This window comes from Solanum verrucosum, unplaced genomic scaffold (assembly GCF_900185275.1).
Source record: "Solanum verrucosum unplaced genomic scaffold, falcon-dt-bn FXZP01000277.1, whole genome shotgun sequence".
NCBI lineage: Eukaryota > Viridiplantae > Streptophyta > Magnoliopsida > Solanales > Solanaceae > Solanum > Solanum verrucosum.
The window spans coordinates 2,076,375-2,098,661 of record NW_026019945.1 but is presented as its reverse complement, the minus strand read 5'-3'; the positions used below and the strand labels follow the sequence as shown (position 1 = coordinate 2,098,661).

General features: G+C 35.5%; 3 protein-coding genes across 3 annotated transcripts; 1 reads left to right on the top strand and 2 right to left on the bottom strand.

Annotated features, from left to right (window-relative positions):
* Window positions 1-2,088: 2,088 nt before the first annotated feature.
* Window positions 2,089-5,794, top strand: LOC125808511 (transcription factor ILR3). The gene is made up of 5 exons (XM_049488201.1): window positions 2,089-2,393; window positions 4,159-4,221; window positions 4,821-4,898; window positions 4,975-5,137; window positions 5,319-5,794. Exons 1-5 carry the CDS (start codon window positions 2,257-2,259, stop codon window positions 5,577-5,579), a joined length of 702 nt encoding a protein of 233 aa, XP_049344158.1. The 5' UTR covers window positions 2,089-2,256; the 3' UTR covers window positions 5,580-5,794.
* A 3,005-nt stretch (window positions 5,795-8,799) lies between these two features.
* On the bottom strand, window positions 8,800-11,777 carry LOC125808489 (probable galacturonosyltransferase 12). The gene is made up of 6 exons (XM_049488192.1): window positions 11,437-11,777; window positions 11,111-11,166; window positions 10,801-10,956; window positions 9,776-10,366; window positions 9,231-9,533; window positions 8,800-9,142 (listed from the first exon to the last, which is right to left on the bottom strand). Exons 1-6 carry the CDS (start codon window positions 11,657-11,659, stop codon window positions 8,858-8,860), a joined length of 1,614 nt encoding a protein of 537 aa, XP_049344149.1. The 5' UTR covers window positions 11,660-11,777; the 3' UTR covers window positions 8,800-8,857.
* Window positions 11,778-13,790: 2,013 nt separating this feature from the next.
* Window positions 13,791-22,020, bottom strand: LOC125808471 (autophagy-related protein 18f). Its single transcript, XM_049488178.1, has 8 exons — window positions 21,185-22,020; window positions 17,210-17,674; window positions 16,704-17,132; window positions 16,266-16,502; window positions 15,355-16,173; window positions 15,088-15,254; window positions 14,218-14,544; window positions 13,791-14,028 (listed from the first exon to the last, which is right to left on the bottom strand). Exons 1-7 carry the CDS (start codon window positions 21,419-21,421, stop codon window positions 14,220-14,222), a joined length of 2,679 nt encoding a protein of 892 aa, XP_049344135.1. The 5' UTR covers window positions 21,422-22,020; the 3' UTR covers window positions 13,791-14,028; window positions 14,218-14,219.
* Window positions 22,021-22,287: the final 267 nt, after the last annotated feature.

Sequence of the window (22,287 nt, the reverse complement as noted above, 5' to 3'; positions counted from 1 at the left end):
ACTTGTTTGGAACTGAGACGTGGTTGTTGTTTAGATTCGTTTCTTATGGAAGGATTTCAAGTCTCCTTGTTTTTATGTCTATATCATAGGTTGAATGTTGTTCAAACATTGGAAACTAACCTTAATTGTAATAGAAATGACAAATGGGCTTATTGCTAGACACTGTCCATTAATGCATGGGCCTGTAATAGAAATGACAAATGGGCTTTTTCTAATAGAACTTCTCTTATTCTTTTTTATCAAATATACTGATGCGAATCGAGTTTTAATTTGTTCTAATATGCAATGTCAAGTAGTTTCACTTTCTCGTTTCCGAGAAACGCATTGTAGAATTGCAGTAAAACGACAAGTAAATCTAGATTTGGGGAAGAGGATGGATGGAGATCGTAAAATTTGGACTCACTTATTAAATTGAACTCTACACGAAAATCATTAGATTATAAGTTTGGAATACACGGTTCAAATTCACTTCTTTATCCATAACTAGTCTTAATGCAAGACAAAATTATAATTTTAAATGTATGTTCTGATTTTCCCGAGACGTAGAATTAGTCATTGATACTTATATCGGATATTTTTCTACTATGTCTCAAATGTAGAAAAAATATTTTATTATTCAGAGGGACAAATTATTGAAAAGTTTGTTCTGCCACAGAAACAGCATATTTCATTAATCAAATGTATGCTTTACTGGCATTGCACTTTACCTAATAGCAATCATATATTATAATACTAACCAAATATTATTTTATTCAAACTACTAAGTTGATGCTGACGTTGTACTCCACATTACATAAGCATTAGCATGAATTATAAGCAATATAAAGTAACATAAGTTTAATTTATAATAACCTATGAATAAGTAATTGTCGAAATTGAGGAAGCTATTTTAGCCACCCACTCCCATCTTCATGATCCAAGCCCCGAACTCAGCTCAATTCTCCAAAGAGCGTGGATTGCTAAGAGTAACATATTTATCAATTTCATCATAAGCGATCTGTCTTGAATTCATAATTATTTAGGATTAAACTATCGTCGACATTGAAAAAGTTATCTTAGTCATCCGCTTGACGCTCATTACCTCTAACACATCATTACCTCTAAACTCCAATTGGATTCTAACAATTATTTTTTTATAGTTAATAGTCCAAGAGGAATAATATGATATCATCATCATACAAAAGCTTATCATATACAGTAGGAAAAAAACCTCAATTATTCTTGTTTAGTGGCTAATCGCATATTGTATGACTGCAATTTATCCAAGTTTTTATAATGTGTATAATATAATATGGTTTCACTTAATGATAACCACTCAAGCTCACCAATTTTTGCGTACTTAATGTCATTCACTAGCTATATTGCTCAGACTTATTAAAAAATTGACTTTACTAATATTTTTCAATGAACTAAATACATAACATCAAAATTTATTAAAGTATAACCCCTACTTTTAATTGAAAATTTCCCAAAAGTTATATTTATTTATACCCAATTTATGTACTTGTAGGTTGCTATGGTCTACATCATCTCCTAGGATTTGGACATTTTATGATAGCGATACTACATAAGGGCATTTTAGGCCACTTATTTTCAATCCTTTTCTTCATATAGATTACTATTAACCAATCACAGGGTTACAACTAAGCATAGTTTCTATCTCCATTATACAACCTATACTTCACTCCTTCACTAATAAACTAGATCAGCATCTTATTTGGACATGTGATGTTTATAGTTTCTTACGATTAATTAAACTTCAAGTAAAAATAATCAAATTCAATTATATGTGCATGAACTTCAAGAAAAAAAAACTAAAATCGAATAAAGAGACTGAAATTAGGTTTGACAGAAAGTATCGAAACTTTAAATATTTCTATTCTAAAATGAATGGACGTACAAAAATTGATAAACTTAGGACATAACTTAAATGTGACACGAAAAATTGGGTGTACGAGCACTTCCCCTTTTTTACCGTGTGTATGTAAGTTGTTAACCAGTCATTATCAAAGTTTTCGTCGCGACAATGACAGGCCCAAAGCCCAAAGCCCAATCATGTGCCAACATCGTGGAAGCCCATTAATTTTTTTAAATTTTAATTTTAAAAAATGCCAATATGAAGAAATAATAAAAAGAAAAAAAAATCTGAATTTTACCCAAATTCATTTTCCAATCCAAACAGCAATTGGAAACCCTCATCGGAGAATTTTCCGGGAGAATTATTTTTTTCATCTTCTGCCCGGCGATTGATCGGAGATGGTTTCACCGGAGAACACCAACTGGCTTTATGATTATGGATTTGAAGATAGTTCCGTCCCTGATTCGAATTTCTCACCTTCTGCATCTGGGTTTAACTGGCCTGTGCAGAATTTGAATGGTTCAAGGAATGTTAGGTATGTTGAGTTCTCAATTTCTTGAATTACTTTTTGTGACTCAGTAAAGTTTGGATCCTTTTTAGCTGATTTATGAATCTGTGATGTGTTTATTATTTAGGAAATAACTGTGTTTTTCCTCTATATGCTGTGAAGTTTACAACTTTAAGGTTTTTTATGCACATTTGGAGTTGATTTGAGCCCAAAGACAGTTTAATTTGGCATGGTTTCTGTTATTATTTGTGGTATTTAGAGTTGTATCCATCTAGCTCTACTTTCTCTTATTGTGATTTGATGCCACTGTATTACTTGTGTCTAAGTCTAGGATTATGGAAGCATTTCATTTTTTTCATTTTCCAGATGAAAAATTACAACTTTTGGAAGTGATGGAGTTGGACTATCTACCTGCACAGAAAATATAAGTTTAAATGTAGCACTATATATGATGGAAAATAGTATCTTGTATAACTTTAGTCCTATATTTTATTTAGAGTCTTGACTTCAACTATAGAACGGAGGCAAATGCTTAAAGTATTAAATTACTGGAAGTTTTCTCTTTATCCGAGTTATAGAGATAGAACGTTAATGGTTTTGAGTGCAACCTAGCATAAGGTGCCTAACATCCAGTCTTTAGTGGAGGAGCAGGTTGAAGATATAATATCGCTGCATATTTTACTGTCTTCCCTCGCGTGCTGCCAACTTTCCATTGGAATCTTGCGTTTAGCCTACTGATGGGCATCATCAGAACCTGGTAGTAGTGGCAGAGATTGGATAAGAAACAATACAAAGGAGGATGTACTGAGGATGGAGGATAGGAAAATACTTAGGACAGAGCATCTAGTGTGCAGAAAGAGTTCAACAGATATTAGCCCAGAAATGATAACATGGTTTAAAAGGAATGGGCAATCTATCGTTAAACATCGTTTTGGGAAGTAGAGAACTGGAAAAGCTTAGTCTAGTGTGCAGAATCTTGACAACAGTTAATAGAGAAAGATATTACTACTTAAATTATTGAGAACAGAAGGGGGAAATGCAAGGTGTAGAGTAGAAAGAGGAACAGATATGGAGGAGGAAGATAAGAAAAAAGATGTGTGTGGATATTTGAAGATGGACTGAAAAAAAGAAGGAAGAATAGAGGAGGAAGCTAAATATCGAGGAAAGGAACAGGAGAATAACAACTAGTGCTGCTTCTACAACCACCACAAGAACAATTATGCCTCAGTCTCTTACTAGTTGCGTCAGCTAATAATCCTCTATATCAATTCTGATCTGTTTTGACCCATTTTATTACAATATTCAATAATAGGTTTTTAAAGACAAACATCCAAGGGTGTGACCTAGACTAGTTGGTGTTGCCTGTATGGATGTTTACCTAAAACTACTAGAACTGTTACTTAAGCACGAAATAGAAAAATGTTGTTATCTTGGCTAAACTTGAAGCATGCTTTGTGTGTGTTTGGGGGGAGGGGAGGGGGGGGGGGGGGTTCATTGTTTCTAGTATCCAGTAGAATGACTAAAATTTTCCTTGATTGTAAGCTGGAAAATGATGTAGCTGCTTCTATATGAATTTTTAAAATAGAACAGTAGGGGTGAGTAGGATGGATACATCTAGGAGTTTTCTGTGCTTTTTAGTTCAAGGTGTGCATTTTGCTAGGTTTTCCATAAACATAATTTTCGTTCTTTCATGTGCCTAATTCTTCTATTTAATGTTAGCAATCAAAGGAGATCTTCTTTCTAGTATTTGTGTTGACTTCGGTTTTTCCTTCTTTTTTGTGCTTGTTTTTAGTTCTGAAATTGATGGGTCGATTGGTGAATCAGATTACCCAAAGGAAAGTGGTTCTAAGAAACGGTAAGAACTTTTGCCTTTTCTGGACATTTTGTGCCGATCTCCATTATTGATGTTGAATAAATATGTGGTGCTGCACTCAATTGTTGGATATAGTTTAATTGATTAGCTTCTGCTTCAAATAATTATTATTTAAATCTGTGAGGTGACACATTTCCCACTCTCTTTTTAAGTTCTGAGTTTTTTTATCCTTTTTTATTTCTGTGATTTATCATCTTGAAAAATCTGTTGTATTCTGCTTTTAACTGGCAAGGTTTGAGAATGTTGAATCCATTGAACCGATTAATTTCTTGTTTTAAGAGCCTGCATTAGATATATCTGCATTACTCAAGACATATTCTTAAGGTTCTATTGGAAAGAATTCACTATGCTCTGGCATTCTACAAGTTCATTAAGGCTTCAACATCGTGTGATTTAACAGGTTACATGACGTCCCACTGATATATTCCTAATCCTATAATTACAATCCAAGTTGAACTAATTTGTTGGTTGAAGTATTCCTTTTAGCTCTGGGACCTCAATCTTACTGTTGAAAGGAAAGTCAGATGTCTTGACCTATATCTGTTCACTATTTTCTCTCACCATTTAGGTAATTGTTACAGGGCAAGGGTTGAATCATGTGCTCCAACAAGTTCCAAAGCTTGCAGAGAGAAACTGCGAAGAGATAAGCTGAATGACAAGTGATCTCACAACCCATTCCATAAAACCTTCTCCGTTTATTTCATCCTAAATTGCTAAAATTGATCTACTTATTAGGTTCATGGAATTGGGTGCACTCCTTGAGCCTGGCAGGCCCCCCAAAACAGACAAATCCGCTATTCTTGTTGATGCTGTTCGCATGGTGACCCAGTTACGTGATGAAGCTCAAAAGTTGAAAGACTCAAACTTGAATCTGCAAGAAAAGATCAAGGAGTTAAAGGCTAGTATTAATTCCCTCGCAATGCTCCTAGTAGAAAATTCACTTTTTCTTAATCTTGCATCTGCCATTCCATTTGTTTAAGGGTACCAAGGCTTTTCCATTTTGTAATGGGGACAAGACAAGCTAAAACATCACTTCACTCTTCTGCTCCTGAACTTCGAGCATGTGTTAACTTGTGTAGGTTGAGAAAACCGAGCTTCGAGATGAAAAACAGAGGCTGAAAGCTGAAAAGGAGAAGCTAGAGCAACAACTAAAGACTACAAGTGCGCAACCTAGTTTCTTGCCTCCTGCTATACCTTCTGCATTTGCTGCTCATGGTCAATTTCCAGGAAGCAAGCTGGTGCCAATCATGAGTTACCCTGGTGTCGCGATGTGGCAATTCATGCCTCCTGCTGCTGTTGATACTTCACAGGACCATGTCCTCCGTCCTCCAGTTGCTTAACTTGTTGCAGCTTAAAGCCTACAAAGGTTGCCTTCACTGTCCCGTTAAATTAATCGTCTAGTCAATGTCCTTCGGTTGTATTAGTTTTGGCTCAACAACCCTTACTGTATTTGGTGGATGATAGATAACTTGTGACTTTGAAACTTATAACGGTTTAATGCTTGCTTTATGTGTAAAATTAAATAAATTTAACTATAAATTGTATCTACATTTTCTCTGTTCGATTAGCTAAATATCACCCAACAAATAAGAATTACTCCCTTCGTCCCATTTTATGTGACATTTTTCGGATTTCGAGATTCAAATAAGTGTATTTTTTATCGTAAATTTTTCATAGATGTTTTAAATGTTTTGAATTATCAATTATTGTGACTTATAATACATTATGTGCATCGGTTGTGGAAAGAAATTCGATCGTCCTCGGGTCATTAACCAACAAGATCATCAAAGGTTGTCTCTAGCAGTTCGTTGATGCTTTGAACGAGAAACATAATCAGAGGATTCAAACGAGTGTAATTTTAGTGGAAGTTTTAATTTGTCTTGTATATGTAATGCGGAATTGGATATGTATATGTAATTTTAGTGGGCTATTCATACTTCCCGGTCTCTAATTACTTGTCCACTTTTGAATTGACATACCTATTAAGAAATCAATTATTGACATAGTGAAATTATCATTTTGCCCCTATTAATTGTGAAGTGGATGAATTAAAAATTTAAGATTGTCAAGAAGTTCTACATTTTTCTAAGTAATTAATTGAGGATATAATAGGTAAAAATATTTATCCTTTCTTGATTTGTCAAAATAGACAAATAATTAGGAATAACTAAAAAAAGAAAGTGGACAAGTAATTAGAGACGGATGGAGTAATTATTTTAAAGTATAAAGAGAATTAATAATATGATAGAACTATTAGTGTTATTTGGTAGTTTTTAATTAATCAAAGATTAAACATATGCTTAGCCGCCAACAAGAATTATTACCAAATCAAAAAGTGCAATTGCCCCTGTGAAAAAAAAAGTATTGAAAGAAAAATTTATGGTAGTTGTCCGAATTCCTAAAGATTACTTAAACTTAATTAAGGTAACTTTTCTTAATTCTAGTAATTAAGTTATGGAACAAGTTTCCAAAATTATTCCTAATCCGAAACTAAACGGAAAGCATTTAAAATAAATATCTTCTTATATATTGCATCCCTTAATGCAAATATTAATTCACTTTTTCATAATAACTCTACCAATTTCCAAAACGTGAAGGTTGAAGAACGTCAAGAGATTTTAATTTCTACGTATCAACAATGTCATTGATGGAAAAATTGTTGTATTTTCTTCCGTGCCATAATTCTCTGTTGTTGGAAGAATCTGATCAGAAGGAAGTAGAAGAAAGTGCCACTAAAATTCAACAACTTGACTTTATGCATTATAATAAAATTAGTGAAATATCGTCATGGGATAATTTGCCAGATTCAGGGTTGAATCAAAGTGAAAGATCAAGTATTCGTCGCAACCACTGTTCTCATGACGGCCGTGTTCGTGTTGGACGTGGAGCTAATTCAAAAGTTGATAAGAAACAATGTCCAAGATGTAGCAGATGGTGCAAATATTATGCTACAACAAGTACAACTATCATTATGTGCATTGGTTGTGGCAAGAAATTCGATCCAAGATCGAATTCATCGTCCTCTAGTCATAAACTTGGTGCTAAATCTTACTTGCACCGGAAGCAACAAGATCATCAAAGGTTGTCTCTAGCAGTTCGTTGATGCTTTGAACGAGAAACAGAGTCAGAAGATTTAGAGTTAATATCTTAAAAGGTCACTGAACTATGGAAAATTATCTAGCAAAATCATTAAACTTTGTTTTGTTTCAATAAAATCACTCAACTTAAGGCTTTTATTTTAGAAAATCACTCAATTACATTTATCAATAAAATAAATTTTAAATAGCAAATCAAATTATTTTTATGTCATGTAATCATGGACTCTACCCATACAAAAATTATAAAATCTACTGTATTTATTTTTATACCGAGTTTTTTTCCTCTCTCGCTCTATGCCATCAGTTTGAACGCATCGGCCGAATTTTCAAACAAATTCGATCTGAATCGACGTCTTGTTCAAAGATAATGAATTGCCCAGACTTTTGCTAACTTTCTTGGCATCTTTATTTTCGTACTTTGTTGTTTATTATTATTTTATATGCAGTGGCTGATCCTAATTACTCAGGCAGCTAATTGATGCCAAGCATCCTGTGTATTATGGGATCTGATTTACCGTTCCTTTCTCGTCTCATAGAGTTAGAGACTTATCCTTTCAAAATTAATAAATTTTCTGATTTTGTTTATTTGTAGAGTTCATAATTATAATTATATGACATAAAAAATAATTTAATTTGTCATCTAAAATTTGTTTTAATGAAAAATGTACATTGATGATTTTTAAAGATAAAAGTCTTAAGTTTAGTGATTTTATTGATATAAAAAAAAGTTCAATGACTTTGCTCGATAATTTCCTATAGTTCAATGACCTTTTAAGATATTAACTCGAAGATTTAGAACGAGTGTAATTTTAGTAGAAGTTCCATTTTTTCCATGTATAATTAGAAGCATTGATGAGTTTTGTTGAACTCTACTAGTCATATGTATTTCTATTCCTAAAAATTGGATATGTTTTGATATTTGTAGAAATAATATTTTTTTGACTATACAAGACAAGCAACTTAGTAATTTTAGCCATGTTTGATTGATGTTATATAGGTTATGTAGGTTTTTTGGAGCAAAATTACTAGTAATGTTTTTAATTCAATTTCTTGAATATATGAAATTTTGATATCACGATTGTTGATTAAGAACAATGTTCCAATTACCTAAATATAATTAGAGAAATAATTTTACCAATTAGAGCTAGGGAGCATTAACATATGTACTAAGTAGGTTGTAATTTCTTGAATGATTTTTTTTGATTTCACATAATTGTCGAACAAATTCTGCATGATATACCTGGAAAACACCCGTAAAACTGGAAAATATAGTGTCTTTTTATGCTATCTGTTTAAGCATTTTTGGTTGAAAGAATGGATAATACTGTATAGAATCTAAACTGCAAAATAAAATACATCAGAGAACAAGAAATTCAAGTAATCGTGAAGAGTTCCAGTGTGTTAAGATCAGGCCTACTGCCATTTCTCATCAGGAATTGGACGCCTTACCATTCTCGTGAACTCTCCCCTTACTTAGTCCTCTCATTTATCAACAATACTCGATTTTTTGCCAGCTCATTTCAAGACGCTCTAATATGACAACTTTTGATAAGTTTATCGGAGAAGTTAACGTATTTGGTCCACAATGGTCGAAGTTGTGGGAATGCTATGTCTAGCCAAGGCTTAGCTCGACCATTGAAGTGAATCACACCAGCACTTTGAGCTTCTGCTAAGGTTGTATTGTCTTGGTACCCGAGTCCTAGCATGTGCCAGAAAGGATCAATGGTGTGTACGTGTCCATGAAATGCGATTAGACCAGGAGGTAATGTCCCTAGTTGCCACAAACTTAGGTCTGATTTCAAGTTCTGAATAAAAAAAAGTTGTATCAGATAACAAATTTGGGATTTTTTCGAACTAACAGAGTTTTTTTTGTTTATGTTAGTTGTAGTTTACCTGTTGGAGCCAGTAGTAGTATGTGCGACTTATATTTGTTTTCCTCCATTCTTCTAGATCGAAAATGTTCATGCCATAGGCCCACGCGCATTCACTTGGATCAAAGTGTTCTGCTATCAATGGATGAGAAAAGTTTAAATAGCTTTTGAATCGCTTTGACATGACATACTTGTCCTCTCCCCTGCACGTCTCAACTGCCCCGTTCACCTTTCCATTCATGTCAATGTCCCATAGAGGTGAAAGATCCGTTTGAATCACGATGTCATCATCCAGGAAAACTATCTTATCGAGACTGGGAAATAGCTGAAAAGAAAGTCATACTTCTCAGTATAATCAATCATTACTAGTCATCAGGAAATCAGGGACGGATGTTACATTTATATATACAATAACAATTACTACGTCTCAGTCTCAAACAAGTTGGGATTGGATATATAGATGGTACTTGTATACATACAATAACAATTATGCCTCAATCTCAAACAAGTTGGGGTCGGATACATGGATGTTACATGTATATATATGTAGTAGAATTCAGGGCTTACCTCGGGCAAATGTATCCTTATGTGGTTCATCAGTGAGTTATATTTGGGACTGAGGGCTTGCAATTTTGCTGCAATGATTTTAGGCTTCTCAGTTTTGTTTGCTACAATTGCAGATGACCCTCCTCTGAACAGTGACCTGGCTTTTTGGTCTTTCTCCATAGCTTCCATAACCGGGACTCTCCCCTTCGTGAACCAATCGAAATGATGCAACCCTTTAACCTCTATGACAGCAGGTGTTAAAGGATGCAACGAAAACCAAGCTTGCATAGGTGCGTATGTTTTCCTATCTGTGATAATGTGAAGAACTATTTTTTCAGGGCGGATGAAATTCCTCACGAGTGATGATGCAACGACAGAAGCAGCAAGAATGTTGTCAGAAGCAAGGACGAAATGGAAGTACGAGTTATCAACAAGGGCGGGGACAAGCTCAGGCGATGGTAACTGAAGACGGGCGTTGGAATTGGTTGAATGCTCATGTGCTAGCTTGAGAGCAAGGCAGTGCAGCTGTTTCGGGATGCTACTAGATGCCACATGCCGATACAAATATTCTTGGATTTTGGCAGTTCTTGTCCTCTCTTCTAGCTGAGTGACCTGCAAAAAGAATAGACAAAAATCAGGCCTTGACCTGGACACAAGGCACATTATGAGAAACTGTTTAAACTAAGATTTCTTGTAGGATTCCCTTTTGTGGATCTAAAGGCCTTGTTACGGGTTTACGTGATCCCAACAGCTTTTGCCCAAATTCTGTATATATATTTAGAAGGTTACCAATTATCCATTAATATTTGACTCTGACAACAGTTAGTACTGTGTTATTAACTTGAGGTCGTTTTAGGAACTCATAAACCTCAAATCCTAGATCCGCCTCTGGCCTATAGTACCTAAATATGGATATCTTATTGCCTTTTTCTTCACTACTAGTTCTTTGTCAACAGAAGTTTGTTGCCTATGACATAATGTGCCACTTTAAATTATACATATTATTCCTATATATGATGTAGAAGGCATGATAAGAGTAAATATACCATAGCTTTAAGCTTGACAGCAAAGGTTTTCGCATCTGGTCTTCCATCCTTCATTTCTGCAATAAATTCTTCTAATGTTTGAGGAGATTCAGGCCTTGTTTGTGTATCAGTTTGGTCTGAAGGTTCCTCCAATACTCGGTATATCACCTCAGGAACCTAACAAATGCAGAATAATATAAGAAACAAGACTATACAATTCCAATATTTGATACTAAAACAAGCACATCACTAAGGAAATATAGTCACTATTCGATAGGGGAATGTCACAGTATTATGCACAAGGGAAAAGATACACGGCTCAGAAGCGTACAGTTGATTCAAGACGTTTCCCCAAAATCCTTGGTCCAATTTTTTTTCCCAAGCAACCTGAATCCAAATTGCAGAACAATTTTCAGCCTTTCTGTTCATTAAAGTTAACAAAGGGAGGAACAATATTGAGCAGCATTGTTCTGATCATCTTTAACTCTCTAAACTTACTATGTGTTTGCTATTTCTTTCCATTGTAACACGTACATTTCACGCGATAAACTTAGCATTACTTCTACTATATGTTGTAAGAGATAGTACTTAGTAGAATACAAACTTAACATATATGTTCCAAATCCTGTATACAGAATTAGAGAGACAGAGAAGTACCTAAGGTCGAACATTTTCGTTCTCCATCAATAGTATCTATAGCTGTTAACACGAAGACAAACCGGAGAAGGAATGTAAGGAACAGAAGGCAGTAGAACACCATACGATACGATAATCTTTTGGAGCCAACTTTAACTTTAATGAACTCTTTGAAACCTTTAGCGGGCACAACAGTAACATGCCTTAAACTTGGTGATATGTGAAGCTGCATTGCTTTTAACATTCAATAACAAAGTCAAAAATTGATCAATCTGCCCAAAAATAGGCAGAAAGAAAAGTTCTTGAAATTTTGCTATTAACAAAAATGTTAGTACTTTTGGCCTAATGATTAATTAGGCAAGTAATAACTCAGAGAAGAAGTTGAGTAGAATGCAGAATACCCCTGTAGAGATATGATGTAAAAGGAAGTACTAGGAGGGGTGGGGGAGGGGGGGGGGGGGGATAGTGTTGTTTTCAATCACCTAACCTTGCTTAGCATGAAGGTTACATAACAGTCTTGCAGCCTTTCTTTTTTTACCAAAGTTTATATTGATTTTTCATAGTGAAGAAAACTCAAGAATTTTAGTTGTTTGAAGGAAAGAGACATAACACTACCTTTTACTAATAGTAAACTTGCGAGCGAGCTACAAGCACCTACTACTCCTTTCGATGAGACCATTAGCAAGAATTTAACTCGTATCCCTCGTATGAAGAGATCTTTCCAAGAGTTGATTTCGTAGATGTTCACTTAACTTTTTGTCATACCAAAGTACTCAAGTATCACAAAAGTCACGAAACTATTTTTTGTTATTAAAAAAATAATCATTCAACGTTACCTAAGAATCACAATAAGTCATCCAACTTTGTCTAAGTACCATATAAAATGCATCTTTTATCTCTTCCTAATGACATTGTATTACTCGGACAAAATTGAATGACTTTCCAGTTACAAAACATAATTTGATAACTATCGTGATATGTAACTTTATCAATACAATAAAATGAAAGCTGAGTGACCATTTACGATATTACTAGACTGTAAGTAGGAAAAAAGTTATAATAAATGAAGATATATTATTATTTTATATATTTGAATAAAAGAAGAGAAGAGTTTGGTGTTGCTTCACTTTGCCTCCACATGTAAGTTGTTAAAGAATAGAAGCTTATTTTTCACAATGTGAAAGTTTAGGCACATTTGATTTGAACAGAGTTTCTAAATTGGAAAATGACACACTGTCTTTCTTCTTTTTGTTTTTCTTATTGTTACTCTAAATTCTAAATACTGGTGGGGACAGCCTTAGTAGTAGTTGGTTTGTTGGAGCTAAACTTAATTTGGAAAACATTAGACTATTTTAATAATATTATTTGGTTAGTTAATTAATTCGATTATACTTAAAATAACAATAAAGTTATATCCATATGACCTCTAGGTCACGAATTAGACATGTCTACGTCACACTCCGGGAATGTTTGGAAAGTTGTATGAACAATGTATTCATTTAAGGGCTTAATAAAACTTGACTTATACTAAAAGGTGAATCAACTTGAGATTTATTATTAGTTCAATTCTTTTCAAATCAGTTTCCTATGACAAAAAACAGTTTCACCAAAGAATTAATAAACTATATCGACCTCTTAGTTCTTTCAGACATGTTTAGCTAATTTTTAATAGTTTTAAAAGAAAAAGAACATTTTTTTTTATTAGTTAATGTATTTTAACGACTTTGATCAAAATTGAAATATTATTATAAAACCAAAAGGAATTATCAATCCATTTTCTTTTTTTGGAGGTTTTGTCAATTCATCAATCATTTGGTCTGGACCTTTAATTTAAGATAACTTTTTTTGTGAATTGGTCTGTAGTCTGTACCAACAAATCCAACGTAATCTCACATGTAAAGTTTGGAGAGGGTAGTGTACTCAATCTTACCCCTATCTTGCGAAAGTAATGTGAGTGTTCCCAATAGACCTCCGAATCAAGTAAAGAATATGGAAAAAAACAAGTGTATAGCAACTACAAAATAGTAAATCTTCAATGCTCTAGATTCATTGATAAGTGATTTTATGATCAAAATAATAAATCTTGTTTTTAAAAACATCAAGCACTTGATAATAGTAGTATTTCAGGCTCTTTAACTGTAAGAAACACTACATATTCACGAAACTCAATCTCATTTAGAAAGTCTGATCTCTATCTTCCTTTAACGGAAAAAGTTTCTAGTTTATATTCATGCTAAACCAAAAAGACAAAACTACTCAGCTCGCGATGAGGTAGAATTGCAATGCAGCACACAACCTATCCAACAGTGTATATAACTTAAATCCATCTCGAGATATATATACTTAGTAAACAATGGACTGGAGATAAGGTGAAGGAGGATATAATAAAACAAAAGCAACAAGTTGCAAGATCCAGGCAATTATTTACATATTACAGCTAATTTATTGGATAAGTTTCAGTATCTAAATATTTACAATACAAAGTTAAAGCATCCACATTTTGTTCATTGGGTCAATGAAGGAGCCTAAAACCTCTTTCTTCTCTACATTTTCCACCCCCCACAATATCAACACTTACAGAAACCTTCCGCGTAATAAACGAATAACGAACACCTGAGAAAATAAGAAGACAATGAATTAATCAACTGGCAAGAAGATGTAAAAGGGAGACGAGCAATGTGTAATTTGAACTCAGGTTTGGCACTCTCTTTCTCTCTTAAATACAAGAAAAGGAGAGTGTGGTAGAACTTGAAAATGCAAGCAGGACGTTGATGAAAACAAGTAAAAAGCAAAATCGGTTACCTTCAATCAACGCAGTCAACTTCATCGTCGAAATGATCCTCCATTTCTGTGCCATCTAGGTTATTATTTACAAACTTCATGTTATTTACAAAATCTAGCTCGGCATCCGCTTTAGGGCTCTCACTACTATTTACAAAGCCATTAGCAGTTTGACTTGTCATTGGAAGACCATCCAACCCATTTACTTCTCGGCCACAGTGAACTTCGCTCCTGGGACCATTCATGGAATGATGCAATTCATTAACACCATTAGCCATAAGATTGCAGTTCTCGGAGACCTCCAGCCTAGGAAGTGACTGTTGGCTATTGTCACTGTTAACAGATACCCTAATAACAAACATCTAACTTCAGAAACAGTAACCATATTCCGATTTCCAACAAGTACAGGCAAAACATTACAAAATGAAGCAGTAAACAACTAATGGCTAACCAACAAAACAGTCATTGCCCTGCCAGAAGGCATAAAATCAGCTTATGCATGTTACAAAACAATTTAAAGACCATCAAGCAGACCCAAACTTCAAGTCCCCTGATCAGTATTTGCTATTATTACTCTCCTGCTATCGTATTCTTCAATTCTAGTATTAACTGACTGTTGTTTTCATTGTTTCGATTTGCAATATGTTCCCCTAGCACTTTCTTTTGTTGTTGTTACTGCTTACATATCCGTATTCCTTTTTTCAAACTACTTTGAGAGCCGAGGGTCTATTGAGAACATCCTCTTTATCTCTACAAGGTAGGGTAAGGTCTGCATACACTCTACCCTCCCCATGCCCTGGGTATGTTGTTGTTGCAAAGAAACCCAAACTGTTGGGCAACTTTCTATAACAAGGGCGACTCATTCACATAAAAAAAAAAAAGATTGATTACCTCCCTTGTTGGGTCTTGGAAGCTTGACTGAAATCAAAAACTGGAACTAAATCTTTTGATCTCGCCTCGACTAAATGAGTTGGAAATTCTTCTATCTCAGTCTCTCCTCCAAAAGCATAAACATCGCCTATCTTAACCACATCTGCAACAAATGATTGAAAATAGATCTGCAGAACAACAAAACCACAAAGTAGATATCAACCATTACGCAAAGGCAGCATGAGATTTACTGAAAGATTGTGATACCATACAAATACTTGCAAGTACCTCTGGTTTTGCCCACAATGAAATCTGACGTTTATGCATTTCAAGCTCCACTTCGGATATATACATATGATGTCTTTCATCAGAACTTCTCTTTTCTTCTGTGGTTGTATTGCTAATCTTGGAATAGAGACCATTTTCTACCTTCATTCGTTCAGGAAATATTTTACTGTTATCAGAGTCTCCAAATTCACCATATATATCAATATTACCACCTCGCTCTTTGCGATTCTGTTTCTGGCAAATATTCCACTTCTGTATTGCATCTACGACTAATCTTGTATCAACTTCAACACCTGACTCATATGTTGTAGCCACCACAGGAGTGGTGGTTGTAAAAGAATCTAGGCCAGAACACATACGTAAAGAATATTGTATCACGCAGCCAGGGGAAGAAAAAACCAGCAGGTGATAATTTGATTTTAGAAAGGCTGGATCTGTATATTGGTTATGGTTTTTGTTGTAGTACTGAAAAGCTGAAGCAATGGACCCAGATAGAGAGCTCACGTTTCCAGTTGCAGCAGCAGCAGCACCACTTAGAGTATTTTTCCAACCATTACCTCCACTCCTTATTCGGCCAACAGCAGAAAGTGTCACAGGTGAACCAGATCCACCAATGCTTTGTTGAGAATTTACAGCCCTCTGAACTGCAGGCTTTGCCATCACCCCAGAGCTATTAGCGCAAGCACTACGACGTGCATCAGATGTGTGAAAATCAACTGATCCACCTGAAGGAGATACCGCAAAAAGATGGCTAGTTCCTCTGGAAGAACTTATCATAATCCACCGGCTATCATTACTAAAACTTATGTCTTGTATGACCTGAGATGTTTAAAAAGGAAATTATAATTGACTTCAATCCTCAAAAAGCAACAAACTCAAGAAAGAAGGGAAAGTAACATGGGCATACTTACCGCGTTAGTCAGTCCACGCTGCAGCCTATAAAGATGGACATAAGAAGATCCAGGATCAGTAGCACAAGTACTTTCAGATAGTCCAGGCATTATCCGAAATACATTGATGTTATGACCTTGAACTGAAGCAGTCACCAGAAGAGTAGTGCTAGGATCAAAGCACAAAGCTGCAATAGGACTTTTATGTGCCCTAAACTGAGCAATAAGAGTTTTGCTGACAATGTCCCTGACTATGACCTACAGATGCAAAAGATCAGACAAGTTAGATTAGAGTCCAATGCTGGTCAAAGCCAGCACTATATATAATAAAATACAAAGGGGAAATTATGGGCATACATAAATGTCCACAGAACAGTAGACACGGCATGAGAGCCTTAAAATGGCCACGAGTATTTAAACCAACATCTTTGAAAGAAAGTTGATGAGAGTAACTCATACCATTCCAACACTGTCTACATCTTGAAAATGACCGTTAGGAGCTCCTGATAACTTTACAGAAACATTCCCAGGCTGAGAACAATTACCATCTGGTCGCAACTCAGAATAGTACCTCGACAGCTTCTTGTACCCCATGTCCCCTAAAGTCACAATACCAGCAGCAATTTGCCTGCTTGATTCCTTTGCATAATGAGCGACAAGGCTCCCATTTGGCGCTGGATTTGGGAAACTAGCAGGAGGAGTAAGGTGCTGTGGATTAACTCGACCAGAATTCGAAACTGAAACTGGACTTCCACTATAGGCTATCCACCTGGGACCTACTGCAAGAGGTCCCACACCTATGTTTCCAGACGCAGGAAACCCCGTGACAACAGGATTAGTGACAATAGTATATTCCCTCTCTAGAGTTGCAGCATCAAAACAGTGTATCTGTAAATAAAAGCAACTTAACTCTTATGTCTATCCAGATAAACCTGAGTACAACTTTGTAATATCATGTCACATACCTGAGCTGCTTGTAAGATTGCAATCACTCGTGAGCTGCACCTCACCAAGTGAACAACTGTTCTGAACCTCAATTGATGCACGTAAGAGTGAGATCTCATGGAATAAAACCAAACAACAGTTGGCACAAACGTGGTTCTTGCTTGGTTATGATAATGTTGGAACGTTCCATTACAAGGAGTTTCTGTGCTCTCCCCACTGCTACTACCACCAGAAAAAGATACATCGGCACAAAGTATCAACATTGGGCGATTAACAGAAAATTTGTCATCACAATTCTTTGATGCTATTAGTTTTGGTAACACTTGAATGAAAGAAACAGGGCCGTCATGCCGGGAAACCAAGTTGTACACATTATCACCATCTTCAACATCCCAAACCTGGAAGCCATAACGACACCCCAGGAGCAAAATTTGTCTTGTTGTGCCTCTCTCACATTCCAACTTGTCAAACCCAGCCCAGAGAACCTGTGTGTTGCAGAAGAGGAATATGAGATACGCTACCTTTCCCTTTGAAAGAGCATCAAAGTGTTGACCTCATTCACATAGCAATGCAACGAACATCATCTCTAAGCACTAGCAATATAAATATTTTAAATAACCCATAAATTTCTATGGATCTAAAATTTTGATATCCAACAACCTATTTCATACGTATATTAGATGGGTATTATGCATTAGGCTCCTTACGACAATTGCTCTAGAACTCTCATGGCATCTTAGCCATATCTTTGAAACCAGACTCCACAGTTAAAATTGCGGAAAAAGAGAGTCACAATTATTGTTAACTCCTCATCTTATCAAGGCATCAAGTTAATCTACACTTAATACAACAGCATTAATATTCTCCAAGGTTATCACCAGAGAGGATATCCCCAAGGGCCCCCTGATTTTAATTAAATTTCCTTGAGCTAAAGTTACTCTTGCTGCTATCAACCGAAGTTCCATAAAAGATTCCACATTGTAAAAGCCACTACTGGTCCTTTCCGGAGCGTCATGGCTCTATGTTATAGACCAAATAGGAGAGTCCAACCCAAAAGACTAGTCCTATAGGTGGGAGATCTCATTAGCTTATAAACTCATTTTGTCCAACCCAGTGATCACCGCTGGCACCCCTCTTGGGTCCAGACCACCACTCCGAGTCGTGGCCACATTCATGGATCGATCGGCTCTGATACCAAAAACAGAAGAGCCCAACCCAAAAGACTAGCCTGACTGGTGGGAGAGCCCATTTAGCCTATAAATCCATTAACATTTCTATTTTTATCAGATGAGGGACAACTGGCACATAACACTCTACCTTCCCATCGGAAATCAGACCCAAAAGCTTTTCCAACAGCACCATCAAATACTCAATTTCCAACCCTACGACTGGTTTCTAAAGTTTGGCATCTGCGTCAAAGAACCTTTATACAATTTATTTTATTGCCCACAAATACCTCTTTCTATTTTTCTTTTTGTTCTACGCACAGAAGGATCTTTGTAATTTGAATTGAGTGGTGGGAAGGTAAACATTTGCCTCGATGGAAATTCACAAGCTACAAGCACCAAAACACAAGTTCCCTAGGTTGTAATGCATTTGATTACATAGTCACATGTTACTTAAAAAGCAAATTACATGATCACAGGCAACTTGCTTTATCCTCTTCGGAAACTAAACCTACATTACTTGTCAATGAAATAAAGCATTAAACCTACATCAATTCAAACTTCTGGTTGCTCCAGATAGCAAAAACTTACCTTTTTTGTGCATGGGGTGAGGGGAATTGGTTAAATCTTTGCATTATTTTTGGTTAAATCTTTTCATAAAAGCACGTTAACATCTTAAATTCTGTGAAGATCTCATATCATTAAGGTCATAGATCTCAAAAGCTCACACTTCCTTTCATTAATACCATGTCTCTTTCGCGCTTCTTTTTCACCCTCCTGGTGCCCAAAAACTTCTTTAAGGTCGGTCAAACTTTGACTACCTTTATTTGACCCCTCATGCAACCCCCACACTCAAACCCACCCAAATTACAAGGACATGGCAACATGATTTTGTGCCATCCATCTTCAGACTCCCATCCTCATTTTATATGATTAGTACTTGTATTTGTAGTAATAAAGCTCAAGCGACATGTGATATGCATTTTAAGTTCCTTTTTTTTTTATCAGGAAAAAGACAGTGAAGAAAATTCATTTTAAATTCCTAACTGCAACAGAAGTATGCCACATATGGTATAATTCGAGGAATCTGGATATGTGACAACAACGAAAAAACAATATGATTCGAGCAATCTGGATATACGACAACGACGAAAGAAAATATGATTTGAGGAATCTGGATAAACGACAACAACGAAAAGAAAATATGATTCGATGAATCTGGATATACGACAACGACGAAAAAAAACAATATGATTCGAGGAATCTGGATACGACAACGACGAAAAAAAACAATATGATTCGAGGAATCTGGATATACGACAACAACAAAAAAAAACAAAAAGAAAAAGGTCCAATTATGCATAAGGATCATTCATTCAGGAACAACAACCAGACAAAACACAGGCGGGATCTTAGACAAACACGACAAAACCGAAGTTAGAATTCCACAAATAAAGTAAAAAGTTAGCAACCTTAACAAGCTGTACGAAAGAGCCAAACACCACATTAAATAAAAAGATTATATGTCGTCACATAGCTTGAAAGCCGGAAACACTACAAGAACAAAACCTCTTGTAGCATTAACATGCTTTTCAAAACGAGATAAGAAGAACCAGACAAACTTATTTGTGTGTCCCAACGACCAACTCCTATGGACCTATGATACTAAATTGAGGAAAAGGTCATTTTGAAATTACTCATATTCCCTGATCACAAATGCATCCAGAAAATTGTATTTCTAGTTCAATAAGCATGCATGCTCAAACAGGCCTCCCACAAAGACCCTAATGCTACACATAGACCAGTTGGGATATGCATATCTTTTCTTTTCTACTAAGGAAAGGGGCCACCAAATATGCATATATACACCATATACAGCATTCAAGTTGATCCCATTTCCCCTGCTGATCCATATAATGATATAATCATGATGCAGTGCTAATTATATTTGCACTTAAGGTTGTGGCCTAGTGGTCAATGAAGTGGGTTGAGAATCTGGAGGTCTTAGGTTCGAAGCCAACATAGATTTAAGTAAACAAAAATAACTAGGTGATTTCTTCTCATTTGTCCTAGGCTCCTAACCTAGGTGGACAGAGTTACCTAGTACTTGTTGATGGTGGGAGGTGACAATTACCCGTGGAATTAATTGAGGTGCAAGCAAGCTGGCCTGGACACCACGGTTATCAATAAAAACAAAAAATTGTATTGGTCATACGAGAAAGACTGAGTCATGAAAAAACAAACAAAATACATAGCAGATCAGTGAATATGGACTTTCAGATCTCATTCCCCTACTGATCCATATAAGGATATAATCATGATACATTTCTAATTATATTCCCTTTGTTGTGGCAAAAAGAAAAAATGCACATGATATGCAACCCAAGAAACTTAACCCACATAAGTTCTACTTGGAGCTAACAACAACATACCCTATGTAATCCCGGGATTTGGGGACGGTAGAGTATACGCACACCTTACCCCTACTTCGTAGAGATTGTAGTTCAACTTGGAGCTAAATTTTGTGAAAAGAAAACTAACTTAAAAAGAGTAGGAAGACACCACAACAGGTATATACTGGATCTAGTTATTCTCACCAGTTACTTGCCTAGGGTAAAACTAGCATAACATTCACAGCATTAAGGATTTGAACTCAAAACTGCATAAACCAACTGCATTTCTATTCATGACATTCAACTATAAATATACAAGTAGCAAACCCATCTTAACAAGTATAAAGCTTCAATCTTTCTCTACAAAAAAAGCTATAAACCCTGATATCTAACACCAACAAACTACATAAAGGCAAAAAGAACATCAAAACAGCACCTGATCATGGCTCGACTCGTTATCCCTCTCCGCAATAGCTGAAGCAGCTGATTTAACTGTGGAAGCAACAGTAGAAGCACCAGATGACACAATCTTTGATAAAGCTCGAAACGAAGCCGGAAAAACACCATTTTTGCTCCTTCCTAACGCAACATTCCCACCTTCAAGAGGTGGTTTTTGCTCATCATTCCTCATTTTCTGATTCTTAAAACTCCTATTCTCTATTCTTCTGATCATAACCTTAGCTTTCTTCACACCTATATATCACTGTTCTTGATAACCCCTAGGTAGAAGAAAACGTTACATCTCACACCTGTCCATACCTTTTGCTTCCAACATCGCAAAAATCCAAAACCCAAAGCTGCATAAAACACACCGCTTCCTCTCCTTCCAAGTTACAACAGAATAGCAAAACAGTAATTGAACCCCAAATCTGTATTCTTCCAAAACTTCCACTATCAACACAACTACCAAACCCCACAAGTAAAAATCCAAACTTTAACTTCAAAACACAACAAATTTATCAAAAACCTCTTTTGTTGCAATCTTTATCTACCTGTACATCAAATTCATCAATCAAATAAACTTTGTTTTTGTTTATTTTTTACAAAGGGTATAAAGAATTCACAAAGAATATGTACAAATCTAGATCAAATGATTCTGAAAAAATTGAATCGTAAAGGGTTTTCAATACTTCAACAGAAAGAGAAATAGATTCCCAAATTAATTTTTTTAAAAATTAAAAACAAATTAAGCTAATAATAATAGTAATTTTTTCTGGAGAATGAAGAAATGATTTTTGAAGGATCGGATAATGAACAAAGATGATTGAAGAAATAATACGTCTCTCTTTCTCTCTCTATAAAATTTTACATATATATATACAGATTTACATATATTTTATTTTATTTACTAATAAATGCTATTTATTTATTTTAATTATTATATTTCCTTTTTTATTTGTTGTTCAACAGAAGGAACCTCCCTTCACGTTTCGTCCGTCGGTCTTTTCACCGCCGGTGGCCGCTGTAAACAGTAAAAAGTTAAACGTTTAGAAAAAGATAACGGAGACGGTGACTTGGGGAAAACGTAAATTTGCAGAA

Bases quoted from the DNA above. Each gene is read 5' to 3' on its own strand.
- LOC125808511 (XM_049488201.1), top strand. From the start codon at position 2,257: ATGGTTTCACCGGAGAACACCAACTGGCTTTATGATTATGGATTTGAA. The intron at 4,222-4,820 runs GTAAGAACTTTT...TAATTGTTACAG, and splicing joins GAAAGTGGTTCTAAGAAACG to GGCAAGGGTTGAATCATGTG. The intron at 4,899-4,974 runs GTGATCTCACAA...TCTACTTATTAG, and splicing joins AGAGATAAGCTGAATGACAA to GTTCATGGAATTGGGTGCAC.
- LOC125808489 (XM_049488192.1), bottom strand. From the start codon at position 11,659: ATGTTAAAAGCAATGCAGCTTCACATATCACCAAGTTTAAGGCATGTT. The intron at 11,167-11,436 runs GTACTTCTCTGT...ATTTGGATTCAG, and splicing joins ACGAAAATGTTCGACCTTAG to GTTGCTTGGGAAAAAAAATT. The intron at 10,367-10,800 runs GTATATTTACTC...TTCTTTTTGCAG, and splicing joins CTGTCAAGCTTAAAGCTATG to GTCACTCAGCTAGAAGAGAG.
- LOC125808471 (XM_049488178.1), bottom strand. From the start codon at position 21,421: ATGATCAGAAGAATAGAGAATAGGAGTTTTAAGAATCAGAAAATGAGG. The intron at 17,133-17,209 runs GTATGTGACATG...TTTTATTTACAG, and splicing joins CAATCTTACAAGCAGCTCAG to ATACACTGTTTTGATGCTGC. The intron at 16,503-16,703 runs GTATGAGTTACT...TTGCATCTGTAG, and splicing joins ATGTAGACAGTGTTGGAATG to GTCATAGTCAGGGACATTGT.